General features: G+C 38.2%; 1 protein-coding gene and 1 long non-coding RNA gene across 6 annotated transcripts in view; one reads left to right on the top strand and one right to left on the bottom strand.

Moving 5' to 3' along the window:
* Positions 1-71: 71 nt before the first annotated feature.
* Positions 72-18,206, bottom strand: part of LOC138758017 (neuropeptide Y receptor type 5-like) — a 19,892-nt gene continuing 1,757 nt past the window's right edge. For 2 of the 5 annotated variants that reach the window (XM_069926280.1, XM_069926278.1), the window contains exon 2: positions 72-2,826. In XM_069926280.1, the coding sequence (XP_069782381.1) occupies positions 846-2,183 (1,338 nt within the window). In that variant the 5' untranslated portion in view covers positions 2,184-2,826 and the 3' untranslated portion in view covers positions 72-845. The other 3 variants (XM_069926279.1, XM_069926275.1, XM_069926277.1) reach the window with 3 other exon arrangements.
* LOC138758021 (uncharacterized) lies at positions 17,466-17,980 on the top strand. Its single transcript, XR_011354062.1, has 2 exons — positions 17,466-17,628; positions 17,753-17,980. It is a non-coding gene; the product is annotated as an uncharacterized lncRNA (long non-coding RNA).

The following is an 18,206-nucleotide window of genomic DNA, read 5'->3' as shown; positions in this document are numbered from 1 at the left end:
TAATAGAGAAAAAAATATTATTTTATATTTTCATCATAAACAGTGATATAATGTATAAATATTCTCTTTCTGTATTTGCAAAAATAAGCTTACCTGAATGGTATTACTTCAGTTTTCTTTTCAAAAATGTTTTAACGTGTAAATTGCAAGCAATGCACAGAACATTTAAACAGGATATCAAATATTATTTTGACTGGTGAAATTGGTGAAATAAGATATATTTTGAGTAATTTATTTTAGTGCATGGTTGACATTGCTTTAGATGATGGCTTGGAAAATGCTGTCTAAATTTGTGACTTTCGCATAAGAGTAGATGTATGGAGGATGGTTGCCATAGTGATACCTCTTTGGTTCCAAATTTGGTTTAAAATTATTTCTTCGACAATATCTGAAGGTTGAAATATATTTACTTAGCTTTAAAAAAGTACAAGATTAGATTGTGCCATTAGTTCTGTTTCTTGAGTCAGTGATTATCCATGAGATTAATTCAGCATGTAAAAAAAACCCTTCCTTTTGTGAGTATTTCTAGGATCCCTAAATGTTTTCATGCAAAAGAATACCACCACGAGACAATGGTTATTTCTTGTTTATATTCACTGTAAAACTCAGTAGAAATCTATATTTCATTTCCTATCATGAGTTCAATAAGATAATGAGTTATTTTTATTAAAACCTAGAGTAATCGGAGATAAGGGAATGAGTTACATTGGTTCAGGAGCATATATTGATCACAGTCATACTGTCAAATTGAATGCAGTGAGTTGATATTTACTGCTCACGTGACTGAACAACTCATTCGATCTATGCCTGATTGGACAAGTACCAACTTTTGTCCACTCTAGGTGTTACTTTACCCGAAAACATTTGACTAATGATTGTAAATTGGATTTAATACCATTATTCAAGAATCCATAAAGTATGGGATTCAGGCAACAGGAAAGCAAACCCAACAAATGACAAATACAATAAACCAACTTGAAGTGCCTGTTAGAAATCAGATTGGCATTAAAATCAGTTAAAAGGTGAAAGATGTGTAGAGGCATCCAGCTGACAGTAAAAGCAACAATAACTATTGTCAGTTTATAGAAAACACAACGTGATCTCTTCCTCAATCTGGTGATAGATTTTGGTGTCACATGAATAACGTGTGCATCAATGGCCTCTTCTGATCCCACTGGTTTCATTTCAAAGCAAATGGGTACGCCTGGCAGAAAGGAGGTGGTCTTAAGCCGTTCACTCTTAGAACCATTTGGTGTCTGGCCATTTTTATGGACTGTAACCATGGCAGGCATGACACTGGCACACTTCCTGCTGTATCTCTTCTTATGTTTTCTCAGAAGGGAATAGTTCCATCCTTGGCTCTTTGAGTTTTGTGCTTGCAGATGTCTGTTAGCTGGCTGGTGTATTGTTAAATTTATCATCTCATTCTCCTCGGATCTACCTTGAGTGCTGGGCACAGTGGAACTTATTTTCCTGCAAACACTAGCATGGCTGATTGTTAGACAAATTATCGGCAAAATATACTGAATGAATAACAAAGATAAGGTATAGGCAAACCTGTAAGAATCAGATGGCCATGACTCAATACATAAGAATATATTTTTTAAGGAGGCTAAGTGAACAGTTTCACTTAGGTCTATTATTTTATGAAAGATGGGCAAGGGTGAGCAAATAGTAAATCCAATAATCCATACCGTTCCCATTAGCAGATAACCTGTATTTATGGTAAAATTATTGGACAATGGATTGTTTATCATCTGGTACCTAACCATGGCAATTGACATTAGCATTAGTATAGAAACCATAACAGACACACACTGAACAAATGGTACTATATAGCACATGATCTCCCCAAAGATCCATTTGTCCAGAAGAACATATGTCAATGTAAATGGAGAACAAAATAGCAGAATTAAAATGTCAGATAAGGCCAAGTTTCCAATCAGAAAATTAATCATTGATTTCTGTTTTAAGTTTTTGCACAGTGCAACCACGACAAAAAAGTTACCAAGAAGCCCCACGGTTGTTATAAATGTGTAAATTCCAACCAGTAAATATCTGATGTCATGTATGCTTCCATTATAATCATCCCAAGTTGGGAGACCTGATCCATATAAGGAAGTATTATTACTATTATCTGACTTAATGGTGATATTACTTCTATATTTTTCCTCAACGTCCATTTTGGGTGGCTGGGTTATATAGCTATATTTATATATATAAAATATTCAGTAAAAAATATAAAAAAGCATCTGATGAGTGATAAGATGGAATCAATTCAAATCCACGCAATAAGCATATGCCAACTAAAGAAATGTAAACGATGCAAGCTATAGATTGGCATCACAGTAAATGGTCGATAAGATTAAACGCATCAAATTACACACTCGGCCCATGATCTAACAAGCCCGTATAACATTTTGAGAACATAATAATGTGTAGACTAGCTATATAGTATTAACAGAGAAACTCCCCAAACGTCTTGTACATAGTTAAATGTTGCAGATACACATGGGTCCGTTAGAAGCAATTTGGAATAATGAACTCATTTAATTCCAAACTTCTAATTCTGAAAGTTAAGTAACTTTCATAACATTTGCAGTTCTGCAATTATGATTATTCTTTCAATGCCTTATGGTCTCTCAAAGAAATGTGACATGAAGTTATGTATGGTTTTCTCACGGTTTAATGTTGAGTCTACTAGATTGGCAAGAAATGCTGCTTTCTGGCTTTAATCTGAAGGTACTCAGGCCCACTCATCTGTGAACAATTCTCAGGCCCACTCATCTGTGAACAATTCCATCCTGGGCTCTTTTCACATCATTGCTAAAACAGACCAAAACAAATAACATCAGAGGCATCAAAATTACATAATTTCTGAATTATCACCACAAAAATCATTCAACAGTAATTCAAGAGTGTGCATTATTAAATGGCGCTTAAGTACCCTGCTTGAATTAAAACATACTAAAAGTAAATAAAAATGCTGGGAGAGTAGCAACATGATAGTAGGGCTCCAGCTGGAAAAGATAAACAATCCTACAGAAAACTCTGTTCCGGTTCAAAGGACTGATCAAATTTCCACCATAATAATCTACTACAAACAAAAGATATCTGGGAAGCACGATTCTAGGAAATTCAATTTTGTTCCATTCCTTTAAAATTAGAACTCCTGAGATCACAGATGAGTTACAAGATGTCCCATTCATCCCATTTTGCTTCCCAGCCTCATCGTAACTTCCTCTGCTTTCCAAATCCTTCTCAAACTTTCTTGCCACTTCTCCTGTTTGTATCTTTATCTTTTTTTAATGCTTGCTTTACTTAAATCATGTCTTGATGCAGAAAGGCTGATGTCCTATGTAGCAACAGCTGCCTGTTTAATCATTTAAGAACAAATAACCTTGTTTTTGAAAGGATTGTTACCTGCAGCAAGTTATCATCATCCCACTAATTTCAAAAGAGAGCAGGATCGTTTTTTATTTTGCGTGAAAAATAAATCACCAAGAATGGATTAAATTATTAGGAGCATATGTGCCACATCGATACCACAGGTCCCCATAAAAAAATGGTCAATGTGCTCTAAGTTCATTTTGTTCAACACATTGAAATGGTTATAAATGGCTTGAGGAAATGCAATACATCAATGTGATCTTTTCAATAATGTTTCCAATGGACAATGTTACAGAGCTCAACGAGATGAAACCTTTTGTGTGTTCAGAATTTCTTTATCTTGCTGGCCAAATACCTGATTGATACTCTAAGGATGTTCACCAACAATAGAGAATAAAGAATGATTTTGTTTGACTAATCAAGTTCATATCTACATCTGAGGTAACCTCATTTTTCAGATTATAGATGGTCAACCAAAACTCTCAGTATGTATAGTGTTTATATAATAATCACAAAAAAATTCTTGCAGTTTAGTAATTTATCGTGAAACATTTTTGTATATTTGAGTCCAATGAACAGCATCACCTGGACAAATTTAATTCAATTATAGGTTAGCTCAGCAATAAAAAGGTACAGTATTTTCTCTAAATGGGAAGAGGTTGCAACCAGGTTTAGTTCAGAGGGATCCAGGTACAAATCAAATGAGGAAGGCAGGCTGGTAAATACATAAATGACATGCTGATGTTCACTGCAGAATGAAGGAAGTGATCTTTTTCATTTATATTTTTGATTTTAAAAATCTCTTTTATATAATACACTTATTACATTGGACAACAAAAATGTTGCTTCCTGAAATCTTTTGGGAGTATTTTATGGATTTTAAATTTAAATTTAGACATACAGCATGGTAACCGGTCCTTTCGACCCACGAGCCCCTGCTGCCCACTTACACCCAGTTGATCTACAACCCAGGGTACATTTTGAATGATGGGAGGAAACCCTGGGGAAATCCCACTCAGACACAGGAAGAATGTACTAACTCCTTACAGACAGTGCGCACTCGAACCCTGTTCCCGATCGCTGGTGCTGCAACGGTGCTTTTGCCTAACCACCACATTAACTGTGGCGCTAAGCACGAAAATCAGCTGAAAATTTTCCTAAACGTACCAGTTTTTAGATATAACCTATTTTTGTGTCATTTCCTGTTCATATTTTAAATCTACTTCAAGCATACAAAATCACGAAGGGCAATATGTCATTGAAAATTAATGTGTTCACACTTGGACTTCTTCCCTGCTGACGAACATGGTGAAAGGTTTCACCAGGACATTGTGACCATGCAAAATCAAGCCAATTGGAATCTATAAATGCGGGATGACTATTGTTGGGCACTAACATGAGAGGCATCAGATGCTGAGTACAAATGAAAATCACCAACAAAACATTTTTAGGTAAGTGTCACCATCATTATGCGATTAAACATTCTAAATTCAGTAAAAGTTAATATAATGTTTCTTCAACTTCCAGCATGATACAACAAATCTGAGATTATCTTTTGTTTTCAGCTTGAGGTCATCTATCGTAATCCCCATTTTTTTCAGGAAACAAACCTTTTGTTGTCCAGTGTTACTTGACTCTGCCTCTTATATTGGTTTTCAGAATTAGAATTAGAATGAGAATCAAAATCAGAATCAGAATTTATTGTCATTGTCATGTCAAAAAAGTTGTTGTTTTGCAGCATCACACAGGTGCAAAATTGCTATAAATTACATATTAAAAAAATAAATTAGTGCCAATAAAAAGAGAGAGTGAGGTAGTGTTTGTTCTGATAGCAGAGAGGAAGAAGCTATTTCTGTACCATTGGTCTTTAGGCTCCTGTTCCTTGTTCCTGATGGTAGCAGTGAGAAGAGGGCAAGGCCTGGTTCTTGAGGATAGAGACTACTTTCTTGAAACACTGTCTTTAGTAGATGTCCTTCATGGAGTGATGACTGATGCCCATGATGCTGCTGGCCGAATTTACACAACTCTCTGTAGTTTTTTCCTGTCCTGTGCATTGGTACCTCTGTACCAGACAGTGATGCCACCAGACAGTATGCTCCCCACTGTACACCTGTAGAAATTTGCAAGAATTTTTTGTGATATACTGAATCTCTTCAAACTCCTCATGAAGTATAGCTGTTGTCGAGCCTTCTTCATGATTGCATTGACATGGAGGCCCCAGGATAGATCTTCAGAGATATTGACACCCAGGAATTTGAAGTTCTTAACCCTTTCCACTGTTGACCCTTCGATGAGAACTGATTTGTGCTCTCCTGATTTCCCCCCAGTGAAGTCCACAATCAGTTCCTTGGTTTTGCTAAAGTTGACTGCAAAATTGTTGTCGTGACACCACTCAACCAGCTGATCTATCTCACTCCTGTATACTTCCTCATTGCTGTCCGTGATTCTGCCGACAACCAGATCATCATTTTCCATCCATTGGTTGTTGGCAGGAAAAATAGTTTTTGTAAAATTATGATTTTATGGTGTGTGATTGTTAAAAATATCTTTACTAATCTGAGAGGAAAATATTAACATATTTTTGCATTGTTTCACTGTACAATTATTGTTTTGTGTAGTGACCTGTTGCCCTGATTTAAAATCTAATGGAACCATATATTTTGTTGCAAAAATCAACAAGGATAAAGTAATGAAATTACAAAATAATGTTAAGTAAGAGTATATTGTTTAGAATATATAAGAGGTCTTTGATCTCAATGTTGAGGTTATGAAATACCTCAAGGTCCAAGCCAGCATGGTTTAATGAAGGGAAGATCCTGTCTGACCAAACTAATGGGATTTTTTGAGGTAATCTCAAGTAGGATGGACAAGGGAAAGGCTGTGGATGCTGTTTATTTGGATTATAAAAAGGGCTTTGATAAGGTGCTGCCGAAGAGGCTACTTTTAATAAGATGAGAGCCCATGGAATTACAGGAAAGATATTAGTCTGGGTGGATCAGTGGCCGATGGGCAGAAAGCAAAGAGTACAAATAATGAGATCCTGTTCTGGATAGCTGTCGGTTACTAGTGGTGTTCTGCAGGGGCTGGTGTTTGGGGCTGCTTCTTTTTACAATGTATGTTGATGATTTAGATTATGGATTAAATAGTTTTGTGGCCAAGTTTGCAATTAACACCAAGATAAGTGGTGGAGTAGGAAGTGTTGAAGAAATGAGAGACATGGACATCTTAGGAGAGTGGGCAAAGAATGGGAGATGAGATACAATGTTGAGAAATGTATGGTTGTACATTTTAGAAGAGGAAATTAAACAGACAGAATATTATTTAGATGGGGAGAAAATTCAAAATTTGGAAGTGCAAAGGGACTGGGGGGAGGGGGTCCTCGGGCAGGATAACCTAAAGATTAACCACCATATTGGATTAGCAGTAAAGAAAGCGAATGCTTTGTTGGTATTCATTTCAAGAGGAATAGTGCATAAGAGTAAATAGGTGTGGATGGTGCTCTATGAGCAATGGTGAGACCTCTTTTGGAGTACTGTGTTCAGTCTTGGGCCCCTTATCTTAGAAGAGATGTAATGATGTTGGAGAGAGTACAGAGAAGATTTACCAAGATGATTCCTGGAATGCAGGGGCTAACCTATGAGGAAAGTTTAGCAGCTCTTGGACTGTCTTCATTGGAGTATAGAAGAATGAGATGGGATGGCATAAAAACATTTTGAATGCTGAAAAGATTGGACAGAGTAGATGTGAATAAGATTCACCTTGGTCGGTGAATCCAGGTCAAGAGGGCACAGCCTGAGAAGGTACTCATTTAAAACAGAGATGAGGAGAAATTTCTTCAAGAGGGTCATTGATTTGTGGAACTTGTTGCCACATACAGTTGTGGAGGCTGGATCATTGGGAGGAAATTGATAGGTATCTAATTAGTCAGGGTATCAGGGATAAGAGGAAAAGGCCAAAATTTGGAACTATATGTACGAATCTTTTAGCTCAGAGTGGAGTTGAGGAGCAGACTTGATGGGCCAAAAGGCCTACTTTTGTTCCTTTAACTTGTGATCTTGTGAACCAACCAACATTTTGCATGCATACTCTGGAGCTTCTAAACACCGATGTAAAAGGTAAAGGTGCATCGAGCTTGGCATCATGACAAAAACAACAAAGTTTTGGAATGATGAGTGGAATAGATTATTAAAGAATAGATGGAGAACTTTGAATTAATCGGAAAAGGATACATAAAGACACTATTTATAGGCAAAGGAGGAAAAACCCAACACCCAACCCCAACCAACCAATTTTCCCTTGCAACCGCTGCAATCGTGTCTGCCTGTCCCGCATCGGACTGGTCAGCCACAAACGAGCCTGCAGCTGACGTGGACTTTTTTACCCCCTCCATAAATCTTCGTCCGCGAAGCCAAGCCAAAGAAAGATTTATAGCATAGAATAATGGCATCCTAATATGTGTCCAAATCTTTATACATTTGCACAATTTTCTAAGCTAAAGCAGATATATTTTGAAGGAAAGGTTATCTTTGCAGATTGTATCTTCTATTCAACACTGATTGACACAGCTAGTTTTCTGAGGCTGAACGTGTGGTTAGTTTTCTTCCTTTTTCATTCAGTGTGCATACAATTTTGCATACTTCTGAGATGAAAACAGAAAAATGCTAGAAATGTTAGAAATATTCAGTAAGTCAATCAGCATCTACAGAAAAAGAAACCATTCATGGTTGAAACATTAGGAAAGTAAAAATTCTACCTGGGCTATGTTAGAATTAAATAAATTCTTTCTGCTCCAAACCTGAATGTTATGAGAATACTACAAGGTACACATGATTTAAGATAAACCAGTATTTCTGGATTCTGTAAGGGCAGATTTCAAGCAAAGTCTGAAATATAATTAAATTTAAATTCTGCTAAAGAAAGAAGTTAAAAGATGTAGGTCAATCAAAATTTCAGAATACGGCTAGGTTTAGATTGTGTCAAATTTGATGTTGGTTTTGTAAGGAACTACTTAAAATACATATGAAGATTCAGCACCAATATTTCTCATGAGTGAAATAAATTACTGTGATTACAAGTTAGAAACAATAAATAGCACAGACAGGATCAGTGAATTCATTGTACAGACATTAACAGTTATGAACATTACTTGATGATTTAAAGCAGTGATTTACAAACTTTTTTCTTTCCACTTACATACTAGCTAAAGTAATCCCTATGCTATCAGTGCTCTGTGATTAGTAAGGGATTACAAAGAAGAGGTACAAGGACTGCCTAAAGAAATCTCTTGGTGTCAGCCACATTGACCACTGCCAGTGGGCTGATATCGCCTCAAACCGTGCATCTTGGCGCCTCACAGTTCGGCGGGCAGCAACCTCCTTTGAAGAAGACCGCAGAGCCCACCTCACTGACAAAAGACAAAGGAGGAAAAACCCAACACCCAACCCCAACCAACAAATTTTCCCCTGCAACCGCTGCAACCGTGTCTGCCTGTCCCGCATCGGACTTGTCAGCCACAAACGAGCCTGCAGCTGACGTGGACATTTTACCCCTCCTTAAATCTTCGTCCGCGAAGCCAAGCCAAAGAAAAAGAAACAGTGGTAAGTGAGTGAATGAAAAACTTTGAAAACCACTGGTTTAAAGGCATTTACCATATATGTTACGTTAAAAATAGGGTCAGTAATGCACATGGAATGGATGCATCTAAAGCAATGATTGCATTATTTTCATGTTTGAACTTTAATGGTAATACGCTATTACAAGAATGACTAATTCTGCACTCGATACATTTCAACTAATATAGCATGAATGCAGTTGTGTCCACATCAGACTTCACTTTGGAAAATCCAGGATCCTATTTAAGGTAAGTCAAATAATGTATTATTGGAAGAGTCACCTCAATTAACAGAAAATCTTTCAACCATATGTGAAGAGTTATTAAAATTAATGAGGAAACATAAAGCAATCATATTAGGAGTGATCAATATAGTTACGTATTTATCAATATCATAAATAAAATTGCTCAGTCTTGACACAGATTTTGAAATAATAGAGTACATTTCTGATTATCTGAAACGTTCGTGATCGGACCTTTATTAGTTAACTGAATTTTTCGGATGACCGATAAATTGTTTTAAGCAGCCCAGTAGCAGGAAAATACTTGTACCGGCCATCACCAGACCTCGACATCTCCCCACCACAGTTGGCAATCCTTGACACCACCCCACCACTACCTCTGATCCTGCCCGGGAATCTGAGGTCTCACCTCACCTTTAGTAGGCCATTTCAGGTGAACCCTCTGCCTTGAGGCTGAAGACAGGAGCAGATTTAAAACTAAGAACTTACCTTTCAGGCAGCAGCCCTAAAAGGCTGCTCCAGCGTCCCATTCATATCCAGAGGTGCCTCGTGGCACCCTCCAGATCTGATGGAGGTTGGGCGACTGGTGCCACAGTGCACCTGTCATAAATAAGTGGCATAGCAATGGCCTTCTTCTCTACCCAAAATCCCCCATGTAGGTTGAAACCACTCTATGTTTCCCACAACTGTTCCAGCTGCATGGGGGATTATGGGTAAGGAAGACCGCCATTGCTATGCCTCATTTTGAGCCGCAGAGTATGACCCCAAAGACTGAAGTGCCCAGTGAGGTGCTGGAGCAGCCAGCGAGGCTGTCACAGCCCGCACCGGCCGCTCCTGTCCCGACGACCCCCTGCAGATCTCTCCTGTCCCGGTGGCCCCTACAGACCTCCCCTACCACAATGGTCCCCACTGACCTTCCCTTCCCTGGAGGCCCCCGCCGACCTCCCCTCTCCAGTGGGGTGGGGGGCTATCAGGTAGCATGGAGTTGGGTCCAGGCTGCTCATTCAGGTGCATCAGCAGAGCCCAGTGCTCCACGGATTATCTCTTCCTGAAGACGGTTGGCATCGGAGCCTTGGAGGCACTCTAGGTGCATTCAGGTAAGTAGGAATTTAGCTGCAAGGGGGGGATAATCTGCAGCTTTACTCATGGGGGGTGGGGTTTGGGCCACCTGAAAGAGCCTACAGTGATAGGAAATGTCTTGCACAGACCCAGGGATTGCCCTCCAGCAGAATTTCAGTGACACCACTGAAAGGGTATTTGACAAGAGGGGATGGCTCAGGGGAGTGGGGAAAGAGAGTGGATTGAGGGAGTGGGGAGAGAGAGTGGCTCAGGGGAGCGAGGAGAGGGGGTGACTCGGGGGGGGGAGAGAGCAGCTCAGGGGAGTGGGAGGTGGGTGGGCTGTAATGCTGCAGGTCGGAGATGCCTCTCCTCTCATAGTCGATGTGAAGGATGCCTTCTACCTTGATATGTGAACACATTCTCTTGCAAAAGTCTATAATTGTATTGCTCCAAACAAAACCCAGAATAATTTGCAGCAATACAAACCACAGCAGCATTTTCATATAGTAGTATCTGTCCCCCACCCCCCCAATTTCATGCCATGAATTGCTTCAGCTGGTTCTGAGCTCTGTTGTTACCAAACTGCCACTACCAGCACATCAGAGCCCCATCTGAGCACGTTGGGTGAAAAAAAAATTCAACTTGAGTCATGTTGCCACTGAAATTTTTTTCAGATAACGTAAAATTGTGGTAAAATAGTTTTCGGATAATCGAAAATGTGCTGTTCTAAAATGGAAAATTAAAGATTACCCACTCACTGTTATCCAAGACATCATAATTGAAGTTCTGGGAGATATGCAGTCTGCAGCTTTTCTGCTATAGAAGGATTTGCAGATCTTCAATATGCTCTTCACAAGTTAACTTGCATCTCCAATCTCAATGCTATGCAAATATAATGAATGAGATTGTGCCCTATATTCTCCGCCCTTCTATGACGCACATCCCCCTGTACACAATCAGGTTAACCCCATCTCTTCATTTTCGTTTATGTAACTGCTGGCCTTCATGTTCTCACCGCAGCAGAGTGAAATTGATCATTCACAGCACGTGGGATTAGTTGCCCAGAGCTGCCCTGCCAAGGTCTACGCCAGTGGCTAAATCTCAGCTGATTTCAGAACTCATGAATCAGAAAGGAAAACACTTACATTATTTAAGAAATACAACAGTACATCCTAGCTAAGGGGACCATTTAACAAAAATATATGTGCTGATTTTGTGAAAGACTATTCCAACTATTTCTATCCCACTGATTTTTCTTCACAATTCTCTAATTGTCTTTTTAATATTTCTTTTGCATGTGCTTCCTCCATCTTTGCAGTCAATGGTTTCCACTTATAGACGTCTTAGAAGAAAAAAGAAATGAGCTCCCCACTGGTTCTTTGCAAATCGTAATCCCTCTCTTGCCAACCCTGTAGTCAACAAAGCAATAGGGGACAGCAGATGCTGGAATCTGGAGCAAAAATGTGGGCTACCTCTTTCCCTTGACAGATCCTGTCTGACTCTCTGAGTTTCTTTTGTGCTCTAGCCAATGAAAGTGGTTTATGTTTATTTTCTTAGGAATGCTTGCTCAGCAAAGTCATGTGTCATTTGGGAAACTTGAAAGTGTTTTTAAAAGTTGGCCAACAAACAGGTATGGAAATTTTTAATTAATGTTCGAAATTACACCAGTGCCAAATACAATTTAGTGATGCCATAATAAAACTGATCAACTCCTATGTTATAACTGAATGTTTATGGGGACATACAGTATGGTGAAAAGTTCCATATAGTTCGATGCTCATAGGCTTGAGTACTAATAGCCAGTATATTAGATTATTCCTCTCACATCCTCAGTTCAAGGTTCTATGGTATAAAGTGAAGGAGCATTATGATTAATGGAGAAATTAAAATGATTGAAAAGACATCTTAGATTGTATGTTCTTAAATCTCGGATATCGCCTTAAAATGTATTAATGTATCTCTTAAGATCTGTAATAGATATATGTAGTAACATCTGAACTGTGGAGAACACAGGTCCAATGTTAGTTCAAGCTACGGCCATCTCAACTGATGTAGATTCTTGTTTCTCAATATTAATATTTTGTGCAAAAGTTAATGATGTAAATTAATCATCATAATTTCATCTGAAATTATTGCAAGTGTATGCCCAGCATGGATTATACATCAATGTGTATTTCTGTGAAGTTTGCCGATTAAACATAGATTTTACTCCACATAGGAAATAGTCAAGGTCACAATTTATTTCTCATGTAATCATTGTAAATGAAATAAAATTCATTTTAGCGAGAATCTGAGAATTTTTTTTGCAAATTTATGGGAATTTGTGTTTTATGATCATAATTTAGCCTCTCAGACCAAGAATTAACTTGGCATGAATTATCTTTAGGTACAAAGACTAGAATATCAATATGCATAAGTTCACTAGATCTTTGGCAAGCACAATCAGTGCATGGGTTATGGAAGGTGCAGATTAATAGATGCGACAGAGGGGAGATTATAAGGATTGCGGACTAAATGAATTGGAAATTTGGAGCAGGGAAGAGCCTTTGCAATGTTGACCCACACCATCACTTGTAACTCTGCTGTTCAAAACTACAACTTTATTTCTGGGTTACCTCTGAACTTGGGTCATCCAATGAACTCTGGGCCATCCTCCCACCTTTTAACCCAGTGATTCTCAGCCTTTTTCTTTCCACTCACATACCAGTTTAAGTAATCCCTATCCCATAGATGCTGTGTGATTAGTCAGGGATTGCTTAAGGTGGTCTGTAAGTGGGAAGGGAAAATTGAGAATCACTACTCTAGATCCAATTGCTACTGAAATATTTTGCTTGAGAAAAATTGTCATTGGCCCATTTCCTTTGGAGTTATGAAACCGGGCACATAATAAAACAGAGGTTTTCAAACTTTTTCTTCCCACCCATATACCACCTTACTAATCACAGAGCACCTATGGCATAGGGAATATGTGAGTGGAAAGAAAAAGGTTGAGGACCACTGATCTAACCTGTCAAAGTATAAACTCACTATACCGTGCTGCCCACTTTCTAGGTGGCATCAATTCCTGTTCAGCCATTACACTTTTACCTGCTGAGCTGAATAAGTGCAAAATTAAGTAACATCTCGCTCATAAAATTCTAATCCTTGCTTCCAGATCTCTGCCTCTAAGGTTCAATAACCTAAAGTTATTGAAGCCTCCTGGATCTGGCTGGAGTGGGGTGGGGCGGGGGGGGGGGGGGTGGGGTGTGGTGCACAGCATTACACTTGGATCATTAAGTGTGCTTTCAGCCTCTCCATTTTAAAAAAAAAGGACATTTGCTTTTTGGAGCCAATGGGGAAACCAGGAAAGGTAATGTTTTATGAAATATACAATTTAATGAGGGTTTTTACACACATGAAATTATTTTTAAAAATGCATGTTATATTTTGGAGATGCTGACAATTATAAAACATTAGGACAGATTAAATCCAAGTGCCCAGTATTTAAGCAAAATAAAGCATAATTTATAACTTGAAACAATTAATTATAAAATGAAGGAGCAGCTTTTCACTGTAAGAGTGGTGACTGTATGGAGTAGAATATCAGCTCAAATCAAGGTTCAGAAAATCTTAAGGGGTTGTAGGAAGAAAATGGTCAAATTCAGATCAAGATGATTGCAAATGTGAAAACTAAAAGTAGCAACATTGAAACATCCACTGTATAACCAACCACTGTGTTCAACCAACCACTTTGTGTGTTCATGTGTAGATAGCACTGGTGGAAAAGTGTTAAATTAATATCCTTTCTTCCAACCAGCAAATATCAAACACCCTTTAAATTGATGCAAAATTAAACCTGCAACATGGGATTTGATGTATTAAAAACCCCCACTGTGATGTTGATGTATTTTATTCCAAAGCACACTTATGGTTATGGATTGCTATTTTATTATGCTAGTTAGAAATCCACTCGTTGGTATAATTAATATTACTTTTATGCAACTATTAGTATGAATCAATTCGGCTGTACATTTTTTGTACTGTTGTACACATTGTAACAAAGAAATGGCTGAAATGATGCAACTGAATCATTGTTTAAGCTGCTAAACATTCCTTAAGTGAACTTAGAATTTACAAGCCTTGCCAATTGCGCACTATGCACAATTCCAAAGTTTCTTGTTCTGATCATTAGATCAGTAACTTTCGATACTAAGAGGAGCTTTGTTCTGACAACTATTTCATTCTTCCTTTAGTGAGCACATGTAGTGCGCGTCAAAAGAACCAAAGACTTGTTGATCCAAACCAAGGCATTTATTAACTAAAAGACTGGAGCATATCACAAGTAGGTCAACCAGTCCAGAATGACTTGGTCTGGCTAGGAGCAATCCTTTAAGACCTGCCAGTAGGTGTGGCTACGCTCTCAGCCAATCACAGTCATCCTACGCTACCATCGGTACATATACACATTGGTGATAGAATCTGTACTATCACAGCACATTATTATTATTCCTTGTTCTCATTTAATGAAACATCACTTGCACAGGTCTAAAACGCAATTAATGCATTCAGAGGTGGCTGGATGAGAGAAAGTGAAGAATCAATGTTGTTACAGAGTCCAGAGGACCCCAAAAACCAGCAGCATAGATATGCACCACAACACAGGGTACTTAAACAAAAGGAGTTTTTAATTATATTTCAACAAGAAAACAGAATTAAACTTTAACTTATTACTTAACCTCTTTACTTAACCTAACTACTTAATCCCCCTTCTAATACTAAGTGCAGGTGTGTGTAATATATATTTACGATTAGAAAAGTTCTTTGGATCACAGTCCAATCTCACTGGTTGCAGGCAATTCTTGTCCTGTGCACAGAAGTTAGCATTAACAAAGTTCACCAGTCTTTGGTGCTTAACAGGCAAATGGTTAGCACTCAGGAGGGTTCTTGCTGGTTTTCTGAGAGAGATTCCTTTTCCAGGACATCTGCAACTGATTCCTTCTCAATCAGTCTTGCTGACAAAACTTCCCCCTTTCAGGGTTCTCCAGATGATTGTCTTTCTTTCAGGTTACCTTTCACACTCCCAGTCTTCTCCTTTGACCAGGCAGCCTTCCAAAGTTTGCCAGCTTTGTCCTCCTGGAAATAATTTCTGTGACTCCTCTCTCTCTTTCACACCCTCCCTCTCTGAGAGCAAAACAGTTCTCATCTGCCTGCAAATATCACATGCTCTCCCAGGCAAGCTGCTGTCCATACTTTGTTGCCTCCTGCAAAAAGCTTTCTGCAGAAGTCCTGCAAATATTCTGTGTTTTAATATGTGTGTGCAAACTACTCTAACAATTCCTTCCAAACTACCTCTAAATACACTCTCATAGTGTGCAACGTAATTCTTCATAAGCAATAAAGGAGAATGGTCAAAGCTTGCTCTCACTTCTTTAAAGATAATACAGAATTGGTCACATGGGGTATTTGGGCAACACAAGCTTGTGAGCTGGAAGGGCCTGTTACTGTGCTATATTTCCAATTATTTTTTAAAAGCACTGGTGCCCATTGTACAGATCAAATGATTTCCAACTGTGCACACATCAGTCCTTTTAGGAAACCATGAAATTAGCATCAAATCAAATTTAAAAGGCCACAAAATGCAACATTAATATTTAAGCCAAGGTAACAATCTTGTTATTCAATGTTCTTCAGTGAATTGTCTGCTTTTATTGTTCCTGTCGATTGATCTTTTTCAATATCCTTCTTTGCCATTTTTAGTTTCCTTTTAATGATTCCTCTTTGTGAAAGAATTAGTTCCATATGGAACATGATTCCATGGATCTAAAAACATTTTGAAATTCACTCTGCTAAATAATTCTCATTTGCAAAGCTTTTCAGTGAGTATTCCACTACTGCAGGATGCTTGAACACAACCAGACCCCATCCTTGTTCAAATTTTCCATAAATGTGATGCCAAGAGCCATTGGATATTAAGCAAGGTGTTAATTATTCCTTCTTTGTCCATAACATAAACTTCTATCCCTCTCATTGGAAAATAGCAACTAATTAAGGATCAACCTTGTACACTGGTTTTCCTTCATAGGTTAGCTATCACTAGATAAATCTGCAAATCTAATGGACAAATATAGTAAAGCTACATGGCAAAAAAAATGTGGTCAGTGAAAATTTGCCATGAAAGAAGTTGCTCTTGTAATTCTGGAATAACTAGTTTGGTGCAAATGTAGGATAAATAACTCATCTATTATTTATGGTAGACATTGCTCTCCTACTTTATTTCTTTATTTTTCTCTCTCTTTCCCTCTACATCCATCTAACACTATCTATTGAGTGTTGTCTCCTTTTATTTCTCTTTCTAAGTATCTACGTATCTGTCCCCTCTACATGTTCTTATTTCAGATCTTATTCCGTCATCTGTTTTCTGCCACAATATTTGCCTTAGGTCTCTCTGTTTAGGAAAAGCTCAGATCAGCCATGATCTTATTGTATGTTGGAGAAGGCTTGCAGGGCCATCTGGTCAACTCCTGCTCCAATTTCTTAGATTTATATGTGAAAATCTCTTCTCCAACATGCTTAATGATGAAGGCTAAAAGACAGAATGAATTAACATGTATAAAAGCCAAATATAAACCTCAATATTCAAACTGCGATCAAAATTTCTCAGTTTTAAGAAACAAAATTTGGAATGGATTGTTCTTTCCCCAAGTTATTAAGTTATCCTGTTATAAAGATATAAATGAAGAAGACTTTGACATGTTTTATAATAAATCATGCTTAATTACCCCTTCAAGCAAATTTAATTTTACATGGTAAGATAAATTCCTTGTTCATTTTTTCAATGTTTCTCTTATATCCTCATACTTCATCTAGAGATGTAAACAAGAAGTAAGTCTCTATCTCTGGAGGTGCCCATTAGTCTTTCAATATGAATACCTGGAGGTGCCCCTTGTCAGATTTCTGTTCTTCCTTCCAGCACTGAATGCATGCTGTTCACTTGCACTGGGGTTTTCAATCTGACAGCTCAATGACGTTAAGAACCCTCATGTAAAGAATCATGGGACCCAGACATCTGCCAGAGGGAATACTATCGGAATATTTATAAGGGATTTCATTTATTTTCTGGTTTCAAAGAGGCAGGCTGCTCGTTTCTGATGATCTCTGGTTGTTTATCAGGTCCAATAATAGTTATTAGGTCACTTAACCATTTAAGGCAGCAAATGCAAATTTGTCCTAATCCGTGAAAAGATTATTTGGTGAGCGACATAATAATGATGAAAGGTGAATATGTTATTTGGGCCATTTATCTCTTGTCTACTGAAATGTATTATTGCTTGTGTCATGTTTTATCGGGTAAGTAAGTACTTAATCATGTTTTCAGAATCTTCTACACACACTTCCTCAAACAAGTTGTTGAACAAATAAGTTACATTAATAAAGCATAAATGTGATTGTGACATCTGTTTGCCAACCGCAGACTTGTACTAACGTTTGGAGCTGCAGTCAAACAATGCAGGTCTTCCTTCAAACACCGCTTATTCTCTGTATCCAGGTCTGGACAAATACAAGGCATTAAAAGCGGACAGCTATTTGGCATTGCTAGAGATCTTATTGTTCATCTTTGCTTGGAAGTAATCGCCAACAGAAGTCTGCTTCTGTTCAAGAATTGTGAGAACACTGGTTTACGAGAATTGACCACAAACAACCATTTCTTCCGTGTGTCATTTACCCGTCGTGGTGTGTGTGTGTGTGTGTCTGTGGTGGGGGGGGGGGGGGGGGGGGCGGGGATGGGGGTCGTCCTTTACACAGAACAAAGGTAAATGTTAAAATGAAGTTTCCAAAAAAAAAGACGAGGACGTGATCGAAAGAAGTGAACAAAATACCCGAGCAATGCCCACATGAATGAAACGAGAACCTAACGCGATGCAGTG

Source organism: Narcine bancroftii, chromosome 3 (genome assembly GCF_036971445.1).
Source record: "Narcine bancroftii isolate sNarBan1 chromosome 3, sNarBan1.hap1, whole genome shotgun sequence".
Lineage (NCBI taxonomy): Eukaryota > Metazoa > Chordata > Chondrichthyes > Torpediniformes > Narcinidae > Narcine > Narcine bancroftii.
The sequence above is the reverse complement of the archived record's forward strand: the minus strand, read 5'-3'. Positions and strand labels throughout refer to the sequence as shown.